This window comes from Procambarus clarkii, chromosome 23, assembly GCF_040958095.1.
Source record: "Procambarus clarkii isolate CNS0578487 chromosome 23, FALCON_Pclarkii_2.0, whole genome shotgun sequence".
NCBI classification, from domain to species: domain Eukaryota; kingdom Metazoa; phylum Arthropoda; class Malacostraca; order Decapoda; family Cambaridae; genus Procambarus; species Procambarus clarkii.
Genome location: NC_091172.1, coordinates 28,669,839 through 28,693,560, shown reverse-complemented (window position 1 = coordinate 28,693,560; position 23,722 = coordinate 28,669,839). Strand labels below are relative to the sequence as shown.

General features: G+C 38.1%; 1 protein-coding gene across 7 annotated transcripts in view; it reads left to right on the top strand.

The window, feature by feature from the left end:
* The window catches only part of LOC123763978 (adenylate kinase isoenzyme 5), a 90,465-nt gene that overhangs the window by 52,592 nt on the left and 14,151 nt on the right, over window positions 1-23,722 (top strand). For 4 of the 7 annotated variants that reach the window (XM_069330035.1, XM_069330036.1, XM_069330038.1 and 1 more), the window contains 7 exons: window positions 2,711-2,863; window positions 3,333-3,443; window positions 10,636-10,778; window positions 15,507-15,572; window positions 18,897-18,956; window positions 22,794-22,976; window positions 23,596-23,701. In XM_069330035.1, the coding sequence (XP_069186136.1) occupies window positions 2,711-2,863; window positions 3,333-3,443; window positions 10,636-10,778; window positions 15,507-15,572; window positions 18,897-18,956; window positions 22,794-22,976; window positions 23,596-23,701 (822 nt within the window). The remainder of the gene's footprint in view (window positions 1-2,710; window positions 2,864-3,332; window positions 3,444-10,635; window positions 10,779-15,506; window positions 15,573-18,896; window positions 18,957-22,793; window positions 22,977-23,595; window positions 23,702-23,722) is intronic. The other 3 variants (XM_069330040.1, XM_069330039.1, XM_069330037.1) reach the window with 2 other exon arrangements.

Genomic DNA, 23,722 nt, shown 5'->3' with positions numbered 1-23,722 from the left:
CGTCGACCAGTTACTGTCACCTTCTGTGGTTGTTCAATAAAAATCTCTGAACTGTATGTTTGACAAATCTTTCACCCTGTCCATGGAGGACAGAAGAAAATGTACATATGCTAGTTAGCATTGTAAATGTGTGGCCACGTCTGTGGTAGAAAATAATAATAATAATAATAAAAAGTTACTGTCAAAGCGAAGTAAATCATAAAGTTGTTAGCAACCAAATCTCAAAATTAAGCGTTCCAAGTTTTCCACAACTTTAAATAATGTTGCAAGTCCATGGCCATATATAATTATCTAGGGTAGACTAACACATTCCTTGGAGCTGGCTCTAACTCTGACTTTTCCATTATTAGTGGCTTTGATTTACTATTGTTCACTGGTAGCTGTCTTAATTATATACTAATTACTGCTGGATATCATGAGAGTATGACAGTATGACACGTGCTAGGTAGCATAACATATATATATAATGTATACATAATTTAACTCTAAATATAAAGTTTGTACTCGCAACATTTACAAATTATACCATACATGTTTTGTGGTGAAATCATTACAAAAAAAATTATATATGTACAAAAAAAAATGGTGTTTTTTTAACTGAGGAATTATTTAACAGGTATATTTGTTTTTGTAATTATTCGTTCACTTAAGCAGCCGCTAAACCGGCTTCGGTTCCAGAATGTTTATCAGGCAGTAAACCATAACGTTTGAGTATATCTTTACCGTTGCCAGTCACGGCATTTTAAACAGACGTGTCTCATCTTGTATGATGTCGTACCAAGCCACATTATTTTATAAACTGATCTCGTGACATCAAAGAAGTGAAACGGGCTTGTGTGACCTAATAAATAAAACAAGTAATTACTGCCGCTATCTGAAGAAATAAAGTTAATTTCCTCTAACGCATGAGTGACACGCCGTCTGTCATGCAGAGAATTGGTGCAGTGATTGGTGCAGTGACTGGTGCTGTGACTGGTGCAGTGACTGGTGCAGTGACTGGTGCTGTGACTGGTGCTGTGGATGTTGTAATGACTGGGGCAGCGTATGCTGCCGTGACTAGCGAAGTTTTAATTCGGTTTTTATTGGGATATGTAACTTGTATACAAATTATACGATGGGCTTACATCGAGGTTCCACCCTTCTTGAGGTTATCTTGAGATGATTTCGGGGCTTTTTTTAGTGTCCCCGCGGCCCGGTCCTCGACCAGGCCTCCACCCCTAGGAAGCAGCCCGTGACAGCTGACTAACACCCAGGTGCCTATTTTACTGCTAGGTAACAGGGGCATAGGATGAAAGAAACTCTGCCCATTGTTTCTCGCCGGCGCCTGGGATCGAACCACAGGATCGACCACAGGATCACAAGTCCCGCGTGCTGTCCGCTCGGCCCACCGGCTCCCCTTCCCCGAAGTCGAACTACTGACTTTCCCAGGATGCATCTCCACAACAGTTGACTAACTCTCGGGTACCTATTTACTGCGAGGTGAACAGGTGTATTCGAGGAAAGGAAATGTGCCCAACCATTTTTTTTATTGTTGCCGCCGGAGGCGGCTAGTTTATTATGCACCCCATACTCATCCTGTGAGCGGTAGCGCAAAAGCATAACAGAGGGCACTCAAGGTCTTTCTCACACCTCTTCTTAGACTATTACATAAACAATTTCATCTATCCTTCACACCTAATAGTTACAACCATTTCTGTCCCGTCCGGGATTCGAACCTAGGATTCCCGACCGTAAGTCAAGAACAAACCGAACTATTGGGGCAGATACTAAACTAACAGATCTCTTGCCCATCCTTGACTTGAGAAATAATTATTTGAGAGCAACAGATGAATGACAAGCAAGGGAATTCCACCCGCCTAATTGTATGCACCACTACCTTTTTCCCTGTTAGTGCCTGCGAGACCATGCCAATTATTAACTAGACACTTTGCTAGGGGTATATTCCTTGCAAGCTGGCTAACCTCGCTTTTTTACTTACTTGACAATTATCGTATAATGTTGGCCGATAATTTGTCTTTTTATTCACTCTCTTTAGCCTAGTGTTGATACCAAGAGTCGTATAAATGCGTACAACTTTTTTCGTTACTGTGTTCTCATACAGATTCACACAACTGTGGTGTCTGTGTCTGTGATGAATAATATATATATTGGCAAATACTGTAGTGTACGACTAGCTGGGCGAAGCGTGGCGGGATTCCTGGGTTTTCTGTTTACAAAGATAGCGATGCTGTCAGAGATGAAACGCAGGTGGCAAATATGAACTAGCAGCCTCGTCTGCTATGGACATGGGAACAACCAGGACAGGAGACACTACTGTACCCAGTGGAAGCACAGAATGAGTAATCAAGTCACGCCCATCCTGAAACTTTAACTTAGATTTATGCCATTTAGCTGTTTTTTTTTTCGTTTGCAAAATTGTGAAGATGCGCTTCCTACCACCCTACAAACTACTCGGATGTATTTATCCAAAATTAATCACTATAGACCAATCCTCACACACAGGAGTCTATTGTTTCCACCCACCCTAAAGAGGCGCCTATACCTGCACCAGTTAGCCAACATCACTGCCCTCTTTATCGAAGCTCTCATATCCCCAACACAATATGCAACTGACACGCATCTTTCCACCGGCCCAACCAAGATTTCATAGCACTCTCCACCCGGTTAACGGAGTTCTCCTATACCACTAACAGGCCCTCTCCCTCCGTAGATCGCAGTGGATCCCCGTTGGTGGGGGAGGGAAGGAATGGGGAGGCCGGAACAACGGCGGCGACCACCCCGAACACAGCGGCGCCTCCAGGAGGACCCAACAACACCGCCCCGACGGAGACGATCACAGGCGCCCCCGTTATCTTCTTCCTCGGTAATTTGCACATTGTCCCCTTTGATGCGAATTTGATTAAGAAAAATATAATATATATAATATATTTTATATTACACGTAATATTCAGGCTTTATTACGTGCAATTTTGTAAATGTAGGGGAACGTATAATATATATAGGCATATACCTGTATCACAAATAACTGTACATAATCTTATGATATCATTAATTTCTCAAAATTTAAATTCAATTATTTTGTCTAATGTTGAGTAGTTATGCTTTCAATGACAATTGTGTACACTGGTTCGCAGGTTACTTGTGTAAAGGAGGAAATGTATATGTTTAGTTCTCAGAATGTTTGGCAATATGTTTATTGTTTGTGATGTGTGTCTATATATGTATGAACACGTTGTACTGAACGGCGTGAGAATAGCTTGAGCTACCTCATCAATTTGTGTGTTATTTTACCTCAATAAACTTATTTCAATTTCAATTTCAATTTTTCCCAGGTGGGCCAGGGAGCGGTAAGATGACCCATGCGCAGAACCTGGCCGACATCCATGAGGGTTACCGACACATCAACCTCTCAGTCGTCATTAGCGAATACATCAAAGAGAATGGTCAGTCCCACTTCTTGTTCGGAGTTATGGGTTGAAACCAGTGGGCGTAGGGAAAGCATGCAGGGTAATTTTAGTACGTATGACTGTTCGTCAATATTTCTGGTTTCGTTAAATCTTACATATCCTAATTTAACCTAGCATAGCCTAAGCCAGCCTAACCTAAGGTAATTTAACCCAATCTGACGTAATCTAACAGCTTATTCCAGTCTAGCGAATGATATTTAGTTGCATCGCCGCCAATTAGGCGTGTATATACTGCTCACTGTCACTGCTTACCTTATAAGCATCGAAGAGGACCTCGGACTGCACAAACCATGCCTCTTGAAACCGGTGTCAGCCCTGTGTCAGCCGGAGATTGTTGTTGATACATACTAGACCAGCCTTCAGTATGCCCCAGGCTACCCCTGGCCTACAAGTATGCCAGTAGCGGTGACGCGGATGCCAATTGTTCTTCTTTACCAATTGTTTTGGAAAGACTGGGAGTGGCAGTAACTTCGAGGTTATCACATTAATATCTCACACATCCACCAAACTAGGGTTAAACAACTCGTCACAATAAGTATGTTGTTGTGAAGTATGTACAAGTCCAAGCAGAGAGCGAGAAATAGTGTTGTTATACGGTCGCCGGTGAGACCAGACTGGTCGTTTCCCCGGAATTTAGTTAAACAAGTTCACTTCGTATGCACCACATACTTATCCTAAGGGTGATAGTGAAGCTTAATAAGGCACATAATGGGATCAGAAACTGAATTCTAAAATAAATTTAGCTAACCAAGTTAGTCTTGATAAGCTAGTTACACTGATTAATGTATGTACCAACAATGGGTTCGAGAACGACATCAAGTAGTTTCTAAATTTCGGTGAAGCGAGTTTCATAATTTGATTAGGTTATGATGCACTCCGCCCTTCCAAGTGGACGGCGGTGGTTAAAGGTTACAGTCACCTGCATTCATTACCTACTGCTGTTAAACTGGGGATATTTGGGTAAAATTTCTGGTAGTAAATAATTTTGAATGAAATCTTTACACATTTCTTGAACATTTGTTACAGAGAGCTGTTTTGCGAGTACGTCCGCAGCATACGACACTACAGATGTACTTGAAAATAAAAAATACAATTTGATGATCATTTACGTTTATCATAATATTACTGATATATACAGTTTAAAAATGAAAATCATGGTGTGTGCGAACCGTCTGTGTGCTATTTGACCACACCACGAGAAAAAACAAAAATAAAATTAATCTGGAGCAAGGTATTAAAATAAGAACCACAGCTATCATACACCTTTCATAGGCACTAAATTAATAGTGTATATATATATATATATAAATATATATATATATAAATATAACTTTTTAGACACTCAACCCACCAGGAGACTCGAACACTGGCCAACAAGGTGGCAGTTATCTGTATCCACTACGCTATACTTCAAAGCCATAAGAGAGGTAGGAATTCTGAGGTATTTAACCAACCAGAATTCCAATCCTCTCCCAGGCGAGGATTGGAGAGGATTGGAATTCTGGTTGGTTAAATACCTCAGAATTCCTACCTCTCTTATGGCTTTGAAGTATAGCGTAGTGGATACAGCATGCAACTGCCACCTTGTTGGCCAGTGTTCGAGTCTCCTGGTGGGTTGAGTGTCTAAAAAGTTATAAACTTCAGCTACTGGAATAGGGTAGTCTGTGCATTATATATAAATATATATATATATATATATATATATATATATATATATATATATATATATATATATATATATATATATATATAATATATATATATATATATATAAATATATATATATATAATATATATATATATATATATATATATATAAATATATATATATATATATATATATATATATATATATATATATATATATATATATATATATATATATACATATATATAAATATATATATATATATATATATATATATATATATATATATATATATATATATATATATATATATATATGTAAGGTCTATCAGAAGACTTAATCTGAGGATAAAGACACCCTATGGTGTAGGTAATCATCACAATGATAATATCACATTGAACTATTAGTGCTGTTTAGCTTATTAACTAAACACTGAACAAATCCACAAGGGCCGTGACGAGGATTTAAGGCAGCGTCTGGGATGCTCTCGGACGCAGGTTCGAATCCTCGTCACGGCCCTTGTGGATTTGTTCATTTGATGCATCACGCAGTTGTGATTTCTGTGTGTAACTAAACACTAATTTGATATTATTTACTTAAATTTAACCACTGGGGGATTTAAGTAAATGTAGCGTTTCCTTAATTGATTATTGTATCATTCATTATTTGAACATGACTATGTTACCGTAAATGACCCTGGAATAAGAGCTAGTCTTTTGGATTAAGTTCAGCTGTTCAAAGCCAGAGATGGATACTGTTCATCCGTTCAGACTCTTGGAGTAGGTTCAGGGACATTTTCTTGGAATACTTTGAGAGTCATTCTCCGACAAAGGTAATTCATAGTTCATAAATTCATGAGCAAAGTAACCAGGCATATCATCAACAGGAACTTTTGTAAAGCTCACTTTACAAAAGTGAGTAATAATCCTGATATTAATAATCCAAAAGTTTGACTCACAAAATTGAGTCAATAATCATGATATTAAATTAATCAAAACTGATTAATTTAATATCAGGATTAATTGAAACATTGTTCAATTTTGTAACTAAATCCATGGAATTAGGTATAGTAACAGTCTCTGTCATTTATGCTGTAAGGAGAATTCGCTCTCCATTTTCATTTCAGAGGCTGCGGAAATAGGATGTAGTATTATACCTTATGTATTTACCGAGTTTTAATTATTAATTCATTAAGCCAGTGTTTCCAGGAGATGGAAAACAAGATAACATTGCACCAGAGGAGTCAGAGAGCCGTGCGTTCTAAGCTCATGCGAGCCCCTAACTGTTCGAGTTATCAGCTCGCCAGTAAGCTAAAGTCTTGCGAAATCTGCTAATAAATCAGTCGTAATATTAATAGTTTCCAAAGAATTAAGATAGTGAATGTTACAAGTTATTATGAGAACTGTCACCGTCCTGTTATCTCCACAGCGACACAGCCTCGGAAGAAAGTCGTCAGTAAAAGAGGGAAAAGATTCCCTTTCCGCAAGGTGAAGAGTGAGACCACTGAGGAAGTGGTTATAGAAGGTAGTTCACTCGCTCAATTTTGTCGCCAACTGGGTAAGGGTTCATCGAGCACTTAATGTGTCCACTTACGATATCTGGACATCCCTGTCATGGCGGCATAGTCCAGATTTATTAAACAGTTTACGAGCTCCAGGGCGCTACCAGGTCATCCATAACAATAATAACCTTGGGTAGAGGCCCATCTCGTAGCACTTCGGAGGTCGCAAACTGTTTAATAAATACCGATTAAGTTGTTATGATTGAAGTAAGAGGTACAGATCTCATATGGGGAGCTTTAAGTGCTTTGTGAGCCCTGGCCCTGACTTTTGTTGCATCCACGTAATATGTGGTGACCTGATGTGGCCTAGTGACTGGCCACGGAGTGACCAGGTCATACTGAGGTCTTACTTGGCCACATAGGTGTGCTACCCAGGTGACCTGACCATTTCAGTGACTCGGCCAGGCCATTGGACCAGCTTGATCGGTAATCTGAACTGATTGGTGATCTAACCTGGCTGGTGACCTGGTCAGTTTGGTGTTCTGAACAAGCTGGCGACCTGACTTGGCTTGTGATCCAGCCAGGCTATGGCCAAGCCAAATTGGTGATCTGACCTGGATGATACCCTAGCCAGGTTAGTAACTTGCACTGGTGACTTATTCAGGTTGATGATCAGGCCAGAGTGCTGTGCAGCCTGGTCGATGACCCAGTACCACTGGTAAACCCAGTCAGGCTGTAACCTGGCCAGCCTGTTAGACTTGGCCAAGCTGGTAACATGGTCCGGTTGGTGACCCGGCCAAGTTGATGACCTACCCTGATTAGTGACTAGTCAGACTGATCTGAGCCTCAATCGCAGCTGCAGTATCCAGCATTTGAGACGCCGGCAGCTGCTCCACGCCCTGGTTTTCTTACCCATGTTCGTGATCCACATGTGTGCATTCTCTTTTATTCTTTAAATAATAGGAAGTTAAATATTTAGTTCAGAAATTTATCAAGAAATGAAATTCAAAGATTACATGAAATTGTGTTTGCACGTAATTATTGTACAACCACAATTTCATGCAATCTTTCATGTTAATTTCTCACAATTATATTGAAACATTTTAATTGGTCAGTACTGTATTAGTTACAGGAATGCCATTAACATTTGTAATGTTATTACGACACACAGGTATAAAAGATTCACCCCCCTTTTGAGAGGATATTTAGCTTCCTATCTATTACTTAAAAATACTGGTGTGTACTGATCAAATGTCAGAGATGGAGCCATAAAGAGAACACTTCCTCTCCCTTCGCCTCATGGTGGAATTACAGAGAATGGCTTTGTAACATAACTCTTATTCAGTATATATATACTGTGTAAATTGTAGATTGTTGTGCTGTACAGTGCAAATTATGCAGAACAAAAAGAATTCTGTACATCATTATCACCTGCCTTTATTATATATATCCTTTATTATATATATATCCTGTTTACTCTTTAATTTTCCTCACAAACTGCAGTTTAAATGACTGTATGATTATCTCTTCTGATATTTATCACCAATTTATCTGTATGCAATATTAGTTTTTTTTGACTACTTAAAAGGCAAAAACAAAACAAAAATCGTAGGATATCGAAACGTCTGGCTATCCAGCATAGCTCCTCAGCACGTCTGGTTTCCATGTACATAAATTCACCGCAAAAAATAAATAAATCTCCTATTATGACGAAGATTGTTTTTGTAGAAAGCATTTTCTTCTCTGCTTATTTATATTGGTAGGTGACTATAAATTTGTTGCTATAATAGAGTATTAGTGTAATCTGATCACAGTGGCGCACCTTGTTTATTTTACACAGTGTGAGAAATTGTGTAATTGGGACATGACAGCTGGTTAAATATTTCGTTCCTTTAGTTATGAGGCTTATTCCAAGGCCAGGCAGCATGAGCAGCTCACGTTTTTACTTGAACAAAATCTCTTATTTTAGATTGGTTTACAAGAAGAAAGATATCTCTCTCTCTCTCTCTCTCTCTCTCTCTCTCTCTCTCTCTCTCTCTCTCTCTCTCTCTCTCTCTCTCTCTCTCTCTCTCTCTCTCTCTCTCTCTCTCTCTCTCTCTCTCTCTCTCTCTCTCTCTCTCTCTCTCTCTCTCTCTCTCTCTCTCTCTCTCTCTCTCTCTCTCCTCTCTCTCTCTCTCTCTCTCTCTCTCTCTCTCTCTCTCTCTCTCTCTCTCTCTCTCTCTCTCTCTCTCTCTCTCTCTCTCTCTCTCTCTCTCTCTCTCTCTCTCTCTCTCTCTCTCTCTCTCTCTCTCTCTCTCTCTCTCTCTCTCTCTCTCTCTCTCTCTCTCTCTCTCTCTCTCTCTCTCTCTCTCTCTCTCTCTCTCTCTCTCTCTCTCTCTCTCTCTCTCTCTCTCTCTCTCTCTCTCTCTCTCTCTCTCTCTCTCTCTCTCTCTCTCTCTCTCTCTCTCTCTCTCTCTCTCTCTCTCTCTCTCTCTCTCTCTCTCTCTCTCTCTCTCTCTCTCTCTCTCTCTCTCTCTCTCTCTCTCTCTCTCTCTCTCTCTCTCTCTCTCTCTCTCTCTCTCTCTCTCTCTCTCTCTCTCTCTCTCTCTCTCTCTCTCTCTCTCTCTCTCTCTCTCTCTCTCTCTCTCTCTCTCTCTCTCTCTCTCTCTCTCTCTCTCTCTCTCTCTCTCTCTCTCTCTCTCTCTCTCTCTCTCTCTCTCTCTCTCTCTCTCTCTCTCTCTCTCTCTCTCTCTCTCTCTCTCTCTCTCTCTCTCTCTCTCTCTCTCTCTCTCTCTCTCTCTCTCTCTCTCTCTCTCTCTCTCTCTCTCTCTCTCTCTCTCTCTCTCTCTCTCTCTCTCTCTCTCTCTCTCTCTCTCTCTCTCTCTCTCTCTCTCTCTCTCTCTCTCTCTCTCTCTCTCTCTCTCTCTCTCTCTCTCTCTCTCTCTCTCTCTCTCTCTCTCTCTCTCTCTCTCTCTCTCTCTCTCTCTCTCTCTCTCTCTCTCTCTCTCTCTCTCTCTCTCTCTCTCTCTCTCTCTCTCTCTCTCTCTCTCTCTCTCTCTCTCTCTCTCTCTCTCTCTCTCTCTCTCTCTCTCTCTCTCTCTCTCTCTCTCTCTCTCTCTCTCTCTCTCTCTCTCTCTCTCTCTCTCTCTCTCTCTCTCTCTCTCTCTCTCTCTCTCTCTCTCTCTCTCTCTCTCTCTCTCTCTCTCTCTCTCTCTCTCTCTCTCTCTCTCTCTCTCTCTCTCTCTCTCTCTCTCTCTCTCTCTCTCTCTCTCTCTCTCTCTCTCTCTCTCTCTCTCTCTCTCTCTCTCTCTCTCTCTCTCTCTCTCTCTCTCTCTCTCTCTCTCTCTCTCTCTCTCTCTCTCTCTCTCTCTCTCTCTCTCTCTCTCTCTCTCTCTCTCTCTCTCTCTCTCTCTCTCTCTCTCTCTCTCTCTCTCTCTCTCTCTCTCTCTCTCTCTCTCTCTCTCTCTCTCTCTCTCTCTCTCTCTCTCTCTCTCTCTCTCTCTCTCTCTCTCTCTCTCTCTCTCTCTCTCTCTCTCTCTCTCTCTCTCTCTCTCTCTCTCTCTCTCTCTCTCTCTCTCTCTCTCTCTCTCTCTCTCTCTCTCTCTCTCTCTCTCTCTCTCTCTATGTGTGTGTATATATATATATATATATATATATATATATATATATATATATATATATATATATATATATATATATATTTATGAGAATTTCTTGTTTCTTGCACATCCAGATAACTCATGTCCCAATGCACAGGGTTTTTTTTTTTGGATACACACTTACCATTAATGTCTACAAATTAAAATGTACATTGAAGTTTTTGAGAATAACGCAGGAATATTGTGAATGAATAAGATGTAGGAGGTAAGTTCTTATATATATATATATATATGTTATTCGAATTCCATAAGCGGAATATAAGAGATACAAAGGTATGATTGTGTACGAAGTAGCTTCACCTGTGATCCCTTATAACCAACACCCCCCCCCCACCAGTGTTCTTAATTGATAATCAGCCGCCTGAATTTTCGTCTCGACAGACCTTGGGTCGCCTCGGTCCATCTCAGCGACTATCGCCTTGGCTCTGCTGGCCCGAGAGATGCATCTCACTCAACGCTGCAAAGGATACTTAGTGTCCGGTTACCCGCGGCATATGGAGGATGTTCTCCACTACAACGATAAGGTGAGAGGCGATCATCCACTATCATAACCCTTTCACTACAGTTCCTTATCCTGTGATGTTATTTGTTCTATATACAGTGGCACTATTTCTTTCATACAGTGACACTATTTGTTCCTTAACTTGCACAATGATATTACTTGTTCCTTAACTTAGCCAATTATATTACTTGTTCCTTAACTTAGGCAAAGATATTACTTGTTCCTTAACTTAGGCAATTATATTACATGTTCCTTAACTTAGGCAATTATATTACATGTTCCTTAACTTACACAATGATATTACTTGTTCCTTAACTTACACAATGATATTATTTGTTCCTTAACTTACACAATGATATTACTTGTTCCTTAACTTACACAATGATATTACTTGTTCCTTAACTTACACAATGATATTACTTGTTCCTTAACTTACACAATGATATTACATGTTCCTTAACTTAGGCAATGATATTACTTGTTCCTTAACTTAGGCAATTATATTACATGTTCCTTAACTTACACAATGATATTACTTGTTCCTTAACTTACACAATGATATTATTTGTTCCTTAACTTACACAATTATATTACTTGTTCCTTAACTTACGCAATGATATTACTTGTTCCTTAACTTACACAATGATATTACTTGTTCCTTAACTTACACAATGATATTACTTGTTCTTTAACTTACGCAATGATATTACTTGTTCGTTAACTTAGGCAATGATATTACTTGATCCTTAACTTACACAATGATATTATTTGTTCCTTAACTTACACAATAATATTACTTGTTCCATAACTTAGGGAATGATATTACTTGTTCATTAACTTACACAATAATATTATTTGTTCCTTAACTTACGCAATGATATTACTTGTTCCTTAGCCAATGATATGATATTACTTGTTCCTTAGCCAATGATATGATATTACTTGTTCCTTAGGCAATGATATGATGATACTTGTTCCTTATCCATTGATAGTTAGGTATCCATACCCTTATCGGCTCTTCCGGAAAATCATTACATTCAGCTAATTCAATTATTATTCCCATTCTTTTTACTAAAGTAGATCATCAGTGGCTACATCAACTCCTGGTATTCTTAGGCATACTCTTATAATTTGATAATGGTGTTTTCTTAAAAATCTCATATGAGCACTGTCTTTTCTTTTATGTATTTGTTATTATAATCCGCCTTAGTTATCATATCTTCTCCAAATACATACATACATACATATATATATATATATATACTGTATAAATTTATATATATATATATATATATATATATATATATATACATATATATATATATATATATATATATATATATATATATATATATATATATATATATATATATATATATATATATATTTTAGTTTAAGCAGTACGAGTGTACACAATCTACAGTTTTGTATGGATATATGTTCCAGAAAGCTTTAAAAGATTGGGCATTAGAAAACTGCATGCTAATTTCCTCGTCAGTATTTTTTTTAAGTTGAAACGAAATAGTTGAGGTAAATTATACTCAGTGATTTCAGTAATATTGCTAATGTGTCCAAATTTGAAAGCTAGTTTTGAATAGAAAACTAGCACTTTAGTTGCATTATCAACAACAAATTTGTTTGATTTAAATCAGGATAATTATATAAAATCAAATGTTTATTCAAATGTTTATACAGGTTAAGCATATACATACAAGGTGAGATACAAACATGGATAGATATATAGATAGAGCTAGTACATACAACGCCTAAAGCCACTATTACGCAAAGCGTTTCGGGGAGATATATTTCAAATCTATTTAAGAAACTAATATTCGTGCTAAACTTGTATATCCAGCTGGATAAAATCATCAGGGCAATTGAGGGTACCTTTGACAAGTCACCGGCTTCCTGCCCCTCATCGAGGCCACTAGTGACATGTTAACCCTCAGGTAAATCAGGTAAATCTGAAGTGGTATCTGCCACACCAAGGACATTACTGTGACTCCTACCATGCTGGAGATGCTGGGCACACCATTAGCTTCATTAAATATACATTTATATAACTACTGATTTCACCACTTTATTATGTTATGTGTATATATTTTAAATTAAATTACAGTATTATAAAACTGTACCGGTAAGAAACGATATCTAAAATAATAATAATAATAATAATAATAATTATAATAATAACAACATTAAATAGGCTTATCATTAATGCAAAGCCAAAACAGGCATAAGACATATCTTCCCCCCCCCCACCCCCCTCTGCTACATGAAACAAAAAAAACAGATAGGCCTACGTCTTATCTTTGCTTCGCTTGTCTCTGTAATCTTGTACCATCAGACCGAACTTTAATTGTCGTTTGCTTTCTTTTTAAATTCATTCGATTTTTCACCATTTTCATCGTGATCGAATAGGAATGTTCATCACTGCTGGTTACATTGAATTCTTTTGTTGTTTATTAAACGTCCCGAGGGGAACATGTTTATGTGATTTCTGTGTGTAATGAAGGAAGGGCGAAGAGGGAGAACGGCCTATTGAAATAGCTCGAGTGCATGGGGGAGTTGTGTAAAACCCTGGTTTGTGTCTCGGAGAGGCTGCAGGATCCAGTAAGTTCAGTAGAACTTCGGGTTTCAACTCCTTTTGACCATGTAGCTCAGTCGATTAAGGCAGCGTCTGGGATGCTCTCGGACGCAGGTTCGAATCCTCGTCACGACCCTTGTGGATTTGTTCATTTGATGCATCACGCTATTGTGATTTCTGTGTGTAATGTTTATGTGGCGTCGATAAGCACATAACAAATCAGAAGTGATGCAGCGATGATTTGTCACTGGTCCGAATTGTACCTAGATGGGTTTCTGGGAGTTCTTCTTTCCTTCAAACCCGGCTCGAGGCCAGGCTTGACTTGTGAGAGCTTGGTTCAACAGGCTGTTGCTTTGAACGGCCCGCAGGCCCACCACAGTCCGGTTGGTCCGGCTTTTCTTAATTAACAGAAAACTGTCCATAACATTTCTTCTTGAAGTCTTTGGATTTTGTTCCGGCTATATGTCTTATACTTACTGGGAAGATACTGAACAACCGTGATCTTCGTAATGTTCAGACGGTGTTCCCTTATTGTGCCTCTGGCACCTCATCTCTTTACTGGCCGGATTCACATGAAGCCTCCTTACAAGAATAAACTGAAGTAGTTTATATCATTATAGAGTTATTAAATGCAACTAGCGGATTTTATTTAACAATATTTAAAATAAATAGTTCTAGTCTAAAGAAAGCATTTTTAGAGAGAAGGTATTGTTAATATTAGGTTATACTCGTTACATGCTTTCTTAACAACAAGTTACAGAAAACGTTCCCTCCTACAACACAGACTGACAAAATTACTTATATGTGGGTTGTAATAATTTACTGTAATTCCTTTTTGACGGTGACAAGAAGCCTATACTAAACTTATATCGAGATCCTTCATAGGTCGAACTACTGACCTTACAAAAGCTGTAACCCTCAACAGTTGCTTAACTCCCGGGTACTTATTTACTGCTAGGTGAACAAAGTCATCAAGTGACGGGAAACTTGTCCAACAAAAATTCCCTTGTCCATTTCTGTTTCGCCTGGAGCTTCAACCCGCGATTGTGAGTCGAGGACGTAGACTACTGCACTATAGGACCCATCTTTAGGAATTATATGAAAAGAATCAGATTATTGTGTACTCTTTACGTTGCTGTGTCGTGTTAAAATCTCTATGCCTAATAATACTTTATTTAGTAATGTCTTCTTATGTGTTATATTTATAAAATTTGCTTATACAGTAGTTTTGCTGCCTAAGTTAATGTGATAATCATTCAAGGTCTATACACCGAAAGGGTCATTCAGGTTCTCCTTGCACGTAGACTATATTTTAATCCTGAATTATTTTAAGAACTAAAGATTGCTGGTTGATCTCTTAGCTTACCCAACTTAGATCAACTTAGGTAGCTCTTGTCAAGGGATATGTACCCCAAGAGGTGTATCCCTCTTCTCAGTGTAATGCACTCAGAGTTTACCCGTAGTCCTGGACTATGTTCAAGACTAAAGTATACTTGCTGCTTGGTCAGTAAACAATTGTGGTGGCCTTAATAGCCCTCCAGAGGTCGATAGGCGTTAAGCCCAACACGAAATCTGTCAGTTATATTGATGGCCTTAATAACCCCTGCAGAGGTTGACGAGGCTGAAGCCCAACAACGAATAAATATGATGACGAATTTTCTGGAAAATTATGATGTAAACTGGTAAAATAAATATTTATAAGTGTTATTGGTTGTGAAGGGGGTGTAACAACCAGTTGTGACTAAGGTGAAATAACCAAATGTGCTTGTGGCAAGGGGCTATTTGAGCACCTGGTTGTGTCTTAATTATGGTGGGTAATTAGTCGACATTACTAAGTGGTAAGGAGGCTGAACAATCAGTTAACTGTGCTGAATGAGATGAGTGGGGTGATGAGTCTAATGTACTGAGTGAGATAGGTGTGGTGATCAGTTGACTGTGCTGAGATAAATGGGTGTGGTGATCAGTCGACTGTATTGAGTGAAATGGGCGTGGTGTTCAGTCGATTATGCTGAGAGATGGATGTGATGACCAGTCAATTGTGCTGATAGAGATGGGTGTAGTGATCAGTCGACTGTGCTGAGAGAGATGGGTGTGGGTGAACAGTCGACTATACTCAGTACGAGTGAAGTGGATGTGGTAATCAAATGTCTCACATTCCACCAGCTTGGCCGACCCACTGGGGCTATCTTGCTGGAATGGGACCGTGGAACTCTCATCAGGAATATTGAGGTACTTCCTCTCTTATCTCTACTACTTCTTTCCCCTCCACCTTTTCCTCCTCCTCTTGCCTGATTTTTTTGCAGCTAATCCCATCTATATTTTCGCAACTACAGCCCGATATTTAGAATGTACCCAAACATACAACCAATTACTTGCAACCTAATTTGTCACAAAGTTCCATACATGCAATGAAAGCCTTCTACATTTGTAGGCTTTTCCGCGCCAACTATTCAAGTGATTGGTCAGTATATGGGCACAAGCCTAAAGTTGGTTGAAAGGTGTTTAATTTCATCTTTATTTTCTCTATCAATCACCCAGCCTTGGCTAGAACAATCTGGGCATATTCTCTTTGCGTTACCTGCTGCTCCAGACGCCCCTCTATGCAACACCACCCAGAGACATAGACGCTATATATATTTTTTTGGTCTTGGTGACGCTGCCGCTTCCTCGGGGGTAATGACTCTTAATTTCCAGTGTGCATGATGCTGTCCCTTGCGAGTAATAGCTGACAGACTATTTATACCCGAGTTGCACCTCTCTGGTCTGCTGGTCTGCTAGTTGGGTAATGGCAGAGAGAGAGAAAGGGCAAGCTGGTCGAGTTGGTAGCTATGGAAGTGATGCTAGTTGCCCAGCCTTTTATTCTGCATGACTATATAATTCACCTAGCTTGGAAAATATCATTCACCCATCTTGGAAAATATTATTCACCCGGCTTGGAAGATTTTAAGTAGATACAAAACATTGTTGATGCATGACAAAATATGTTTTTTGCGTTATTATTTTCAGAAAAAAAAGACTAATCCGCTTTTGTTCCATACAAAAATAATGCTCAGATTTCACATTAAATAACATTTGTAAAATAATTAATATTTGCGTGTGATTCAGAAATCATTATAAATAAAGAATAACATAAGAAATGTGGAGGAGACTGGATGTAATATAATCTAGAATATAATGCCAGAGTATACTGACCATGCCATTATTTCACCTCACTTTTATTCTTGGGCAATCGATGTTCTCAGGCAGATTTGTAATGTTGAAGTTTTTTTAATGATAATCAGTAAACACGTGTATGATGTTATGCTCCCACATTCTAGAGTAGAGGAGGCATATTCACTCTTTAACTGGCGAGTAATATGGGTAAACCTTCATGTTGAATTTATTACCCCAAAACAATGTGAACTATTATATCGCTATATTCATGAGACCCTCCCTACAAATGATAGGTTGTTGATGTTGGGCATTAAGGACAACAATAGGTGTGACCCAGTGTACTGAAATTGAGAATAATAGACATATATTTTATTTTTGTAAGCAGAAAGTTGTTCTTGTAAACTGGATTAAAGACACGCTTAAAGCTGTATGTGGACCAAGCATTAGAGTTCATTTAATGAGGTTTTTAATTTTTCATATTAACATAAAACGCAAGAAAATTAAGAATACAATAATTATGCTACTTTCTGATTACATTTTTTTGTGAGTGGATAGGCAGGCAGGAAGGTTAATCAGTAGGCAAAATATTGAAGTTCTTGCGAGGCAGGATCAAGTATAACATTTGGGATTTACGGCTCATGCTCGGTGATAGGAAAAATTGGTTTACTGAGAATTATATAAATGTAGTGCTTTCCATTATAAATTGATGTAAATGTGATCTTTATATTGTATATTATAAAAACTTAGTGATCATATACAATATGATCGCTAAGCCTGTCTATCTTTGCCGGACAGTCTGGTGTCTTAGTGCATACAAGTAGTGACTGTTTGAACGGTATTTGAAAAAATTAGAATGGTCTGTTTTGGTGAAAACAAATTCTCCTCAAAAAAGCAAGTTTACATATAACTTTTTTTTTTAATATAAGTACTGTACAATGTGTACTGAGACGTTTAAATAAAGCTGTGTTTAGAATTCAGTGAAATTCGTTATACAAAATGCTATTCCATGATGTAAAAAAAAAAGAGAGAAGCAAATAAATAAAACTTTATCAAATTTTTCGTCACATTTCTGAAATGTAGTGAAAGATGAAGATCAACTCTCATAGGCTCATACACCAGGTTTTGGGACGAATTGTTTTGTTCCACTGTCGAATTTGCCTCGATTTGTCTTGTAGCACCTCGTATATGACTGTAACCTATTATTATTATTATTAACATCTTTATTGACAAAATTTAATTACAATCTGAGTTAATCAAAATTTAATCAAACAATTACAAATTTAATTACAATTAGCTAATCTGAGGAATTAAATTAAGTCTTATTAAAGTGAGGATAATACTGGTATTGACTCTCACACTGGAACGAGGATCATACACAAGACAATAGGTCTGAACTGTAGGCTGAGATGACTATGACTACATATTCTTAACTCTTATACAATATAATGTAATTTATGACGAACTCCCACAGGGGCTTCCTCTGGCACCACAGAAATTCACAGTAGCCTCAGTTATAGAAGTGTATTCAGTTGTTAGGGTTATATCTTAATTCATAGTAATATGCCTTAGAGTTATGCAATATGTGTATACAACGTTTAGTTGTTATACATTAATTCACAGTTCTGTACCTCAGGTGTATAGATGAGATGTGGTCGGGTTTTGTGGTTATTCCGTAATTCAGGGTATTGCCTAATATATCCGGACTTAATTCCGCCACCTCCTTAATCGTTTACTTAACATTTTTTCATTACTGAGAGGCTTATATGCCTTTGGCATCTCAAGCTGCTGCTCTTTAGAGACCATGTAAGGAACATAACATGGAACCTGGCCGAACTAAATGATTACTTTTGGATTATATCCAGGACTAACGTATACATGAATCAATCAATGATGTCTGGTCTGTAAGCTATTGTGATGGCCTTAAAACCCCTCATACGGTTGATAGGGTGATAGATACTCCAAACAATACCCATTCACCGTTTTCTATCTGTAGGATTCTGGTGCCCTTCATATTTTTAAAGTTATGTGTGCAAGAAGATCTATGACTCTAATCTTGACCATCTTGCACTATTTTTCCTATGTATTTTTCTTGTGTTGTATTCTGAATCCTTCATGTAAAATAGTCATACAATTACTTTTTACTGCATTACAAAGCTCTCTTGTATTATTGTTATATAATATATAAGAATGTGTACAATAATTTAAAAAATACAGTTAAAACTCCATCATTCTAAAATTTAGGGAATTAATGAATCCAGAGTCAAATAAATACAAAATAATTTAACGCAGAAAGAATTATTTTTTCATGGTTTAATTTATTTGCAAGCTGTATTATTTCAAGCATTGAATTGATTTACTGACAGTCATATTCACTATTTTTTCCTCCCCCCCCCTGAAAAGTTGAGAATGAGAGATTATTGTTTGAGTCAGAGCTGCAAGCTGAGGAGTGCTGGTCGTATGGTAAGTCACATTTGACCCTCTCCCTCCAGTGATGTGTCAGTAGCACTGGGTTCTGTTCGCCCCTCCTCTCCTTGAACATGATCACATGATGTTCTCCTCTCCTTGAACATGATCACATGATGTTCTCCCCTCCTTGAACATGATCACATGATGTTCTCCTCTCCTTGAACATGATCACATGATGTTTTGATGATTGTCTAATACCATCCCCCTGTAATCAGTGTGAAGTTTTATCATTTTGGTGTGTAGTCCTTGTCTGAATGTGCTGCTGCTACGGAGGTGTTATAGAAAAGTCATATATATATATATCTCTCTCTCTAAGCATTCCAACTTCTGGGATACCAGTAGTTATCCCACCTGATTTCTCCCCCAAGCATCCCAATTTCTGAGGCACCAGTAGTTATCCCAAGAGCTCTCTTACCATGCATCCCAACTTATGGGACACCAGTAGGTTTAATTATCCCCCACCAGGTTCCTCCCAGCCTAGTGTGTTAGGCTACCCTTTGGACGAACTAATCACCATTGTTGCACTCTCTTGTGATTCACTTTAATGTATATGGTACATTACCCTTGCTTCTTCAGTTCCAGATGGACGATGGCAGCATACACAACCGACTATTCCATAACTGCACACTAGTATCAATAAAATATAGATACTGTATAACTATAGCTATAGATATACAGCATATCGATATTTTTTCATAATATAATTATCCTATCAATGTTTGTTCACTCACCACCATTTCAATCCCCAAGCACTATATCCTGGGATTATGGTATTTTTTCACTGATGTTCTTCTGTTGTATAATAACGTCGAAGTGCTCGTAAACCCCTAACTCTCCATGCTATTCTCCCAGAGCAGTCCATGGGAGATGTGCCTTCAGTGAAATATTATTGCATATTTTGGTATCATAAATGTCTATACTCTAGCCAACAATTACACTTGTAATCTCTCTAGGTTTTTTTCATGTCGCTGCTTGATTCATATATTGATTCATATATAAACCCCTTTTAAACCCCACCTCTGCAGAGCTGAATGAGGATTTCAAACAGTAATTGCTATACATGTGTGTGTTTTCTGTGAACTGTAACACGATGTAATACAATAAATAAAATCAATAAATCACACTGTAGAAAGTAACACAAAAGAAAGGGTAGTTGGAGAAGAAAATACTCAAGTATTCAGGGAGAATCTGCAAGGTCTTCACCGAATACCCATTATTATCTTCTCCAAGGCTATAGAGAAGAGAGAGGTGGTACACATATATATTATAATCATTATTTCAGTTTCTTGATAGCCCTCTTACTTGGTACTTTGTAGCTTTTGTTGGTAGCTCTCTTGGTACACTGTAACTGTTTGTTGATAGTTCTCTTGGTACACTGTAACTGTTTGTTGGTAGTTCTCTTGGTACACTGTAACTGTTTGTTGGTAGTTCTCTTGGTACACTGTAACTGTTTGTTGGTAGTTCTCTTGGTACACTGTAACTGTTTGTTGGTAGTTCTCTTGGTACACTGTAGATGTTAGTTGGTAGTTTTCTTGATACACTGTAACTGTTTGTTGGTAATTCTCTTGGTACACTGTAACTGTTTGTTGGTAATTCTCTTGGTACACTGTAATTGTTTGTTGGTAGCTCTCTTGGTACACTGTAACTGTTTGTTGGTAGTTCTCTTGGTACACTGTAACTGTTTGTTGGTAGTTTTCTTGGTATACTGTAGCTGTTTTCTCTGAATTTTAAGTTATATGAAGTAATCAAGTTTTAGAATTTTTCTTTTAATATATACATACAGTATATATTAAACATATATATACGTATTTATTAAACATGATAACGCTTGCTATTTTTTTTTTATTTGAGATCGTTGGGTTGTGATATTTGGTATTTGACATATTTTATGAGTTTGAGAAGTTGATCCTTTTATAGTCGAACTTGCAGTAGTATCCGTAAAGAAAAATGATGGTAGCTAGTGTCGCCCTTATTGCTTATGATGAATTTTAAGAAATCCTACTGGTAATTGTCATGTAGTTTCCCCTTTTCCAGGGTCAGAAAGCCTGTTAGGTTCATCGAGATCTTCCATAGGTCAACTGCTGACCATCCCCAGGATGCAGCCCTCAATAGTAGCTTAATTTCCTGGTACCTATTTACTGCTAGGTGAACAGGTGCATTAGATATAAGGAAACTACTGTACAAGCCGTCTTGGCAAAAGAGGAAATTTGAGGAAAACCAAGTGAACCAAGAGAGGGAAAAAGAGGAAAGCCTCAACAATTTGAAATTGCTGAGGCTTCTGATAGCGTTGGGAAGATACAGACTGTTACCTAACCTTGAGGTGCATCCGGGGCTTAGCGTCCCCGCGGCCCGGTCGTCGACCAGGCCTCCTGAAGACCGTGGCTTAAGATCCACTCGTTAAAATTATTAACATATCCTGCAGGAGGCAAAAGTACCTGTTTAGCCTTTTTCTGTGGTATTAGATTAGATTGAAACAAGCCCTGGAGGAAATTACTGTAAATATGCTAATGAGATGGGTAATTTATACATAACATAGCTAAGTTGATAGGTTGACTGAAACGATAATGATTTGAACGCTTAAGCGCATATTTCAAATATGTTGAATAAATTTAATTCATAATTTGTTTGCATAATATCCATAACATAAAATGGTTCGAGTATACGTGTCTGTAACAGGAATAACTTTGGTAATTTGATTCATAATACCAAGAAATTGACAGTTTAGGCATAATACTAATACGGCTGAATAATTTGAGTTCCTAATATTAAAAGTTGGATAATTTTACGCTGCTTCTGGAAACTTTCCTTATTAAGACTCCTCAATAGCTCGGTCGATCGAGCTTCGGCCTCAGACACGTAGGGTCCACGGTTCGACTCTCCTAGACCCCAGGGGAATGGAATCACTAAGGAAGCTTAATACCAACTGAGGAAATAATGTTTAGAAAATATGATTTTAATTTTGCTTTGTTTAATGATAAATTTGGAACACTTATTCCCCAAAAACAAGGAAAAAGTTACTTGCTGCTTAATTAACGTGTTAATTAATTAAAAGTTAATTAACGTGATATATATATGTGAATCTAATGTATATGTAATCATATTCAGTCTAACAATATTTAAACTAATTATATATGATGTTGTGAGGATACAAGCAAAAGACACAAACTTATTTCTTATAAAATACTGCAATGAGAATAGGAAGAAAACATAGTTTAAGAAAAATAAAACATGGTGTATTGCTGTCACATACCACCTCTATAATTTAGTATGATTTTATAATTATACAATAATTATGACATATAGTACCTTGTTTAACCTATCACTGGTGCCAACCATTGTACACACTCGACTTGCAAACTTGTACATATGTGTGTGTGTGAAGATATAGGTAATTTCGTACATAAGACGTTTCGCTTATCCCAACTTGGTTTAACTTAATCTACCCTAAGCCAATCCAACTTAATAATCTAACCAAAATAACCTAACTTAGGTAATCCAACCTTACATTTCATCATTTTTTTTTAACAATTATAAACCGAGCAATATACGAAACATCTATATACGATTTGACCGCACCCTGTTTGATATCACTGTTATCAACACTTTGTTTAAGCCAGTAAGAGCACTCGACTGACCAAACTCCTTAACACCTTCGCAGGAAGACCCACAAGCAATTGGAGACACTTTCTGCATGACTTCAACGCCACAAAGTTCAGGCATTTACAAGCTTTTTGTATATAATTAGGGAAACCAAACTCAATCTCCTTGAAAGCATACAAATGTTCAGAAAGCTACACAACAGCCATCCCACGTTATGTTACACATTTGCAGCTAGGTAACGTTGATGGGGCCATCCTGCTGGACTGGAGGGAGTCCACACTGCTCAGTAACCTGGAGGCTGGAGCGAGGATGGGTACCCTTATGCTGGACGCTGCCAGGAAGGATCTCTCAGAGTTCCACAGCAAGGTGCTGCCTGTGTGCGAACACTTCGACAACCACGGTCTTCTTTATGTGGTGAGTGATATCTTTTAATATTGGTGTTGGGCTTAGGCACTGAGCCTCCGGCGGGTTATCAAGTCTCCCCACAATTCCTTCCGGACCAACTATCAAGTATAGTTTAGTTCTGAACATAGTCCTGGGGCCAGATTCACGAAAGCACTTATGAACCTGTACATCTTTTCTCAATCTTTGGCGGCTTTGTTTCCAATTATTAAACAGTTAATGAGCTCCGAAGCACCAGGAGGCTGTTTACAACAATAACAATAGTTGATTGTGAAGTTTTCATGCTTGTAAACTGTTAAATAATTGGAAACAAAACCGCCAAAGATTGAGAAAAGATTTGATAGATACATTCAGCCTTAGCACTTATAACATGCGTTTTGTATATTTTTTTTTTACGAAAACTAACCTAACATCCTCATCTAATGTAAATTAGGTAAATTCTTCCTTAGTACTTTCTAACTTAAATATAAATCGACAGATTTCATATAATAACATATTTGATTACAGGCTTTTAAAAATGTTAATTGTTTTATAGTATTTTTGTGTATTGAACAACTTAAAGAAAAGGTGTAGAAGTCCACCCAATGAATATGAGATAGTTTGATACCGTGAAACCAATGCTTCGTTACAGGTGTCTGGGGAGAGGAGTCAGGAGGAAGTGTTTAGAGACGTCCAGAGAGCACATGACAAAATTATGAAGCCTCCTCCTCTGCCTCCTCCCTCACGGGCCTCTGTGGGTCTGTATCAATGAGTAACTT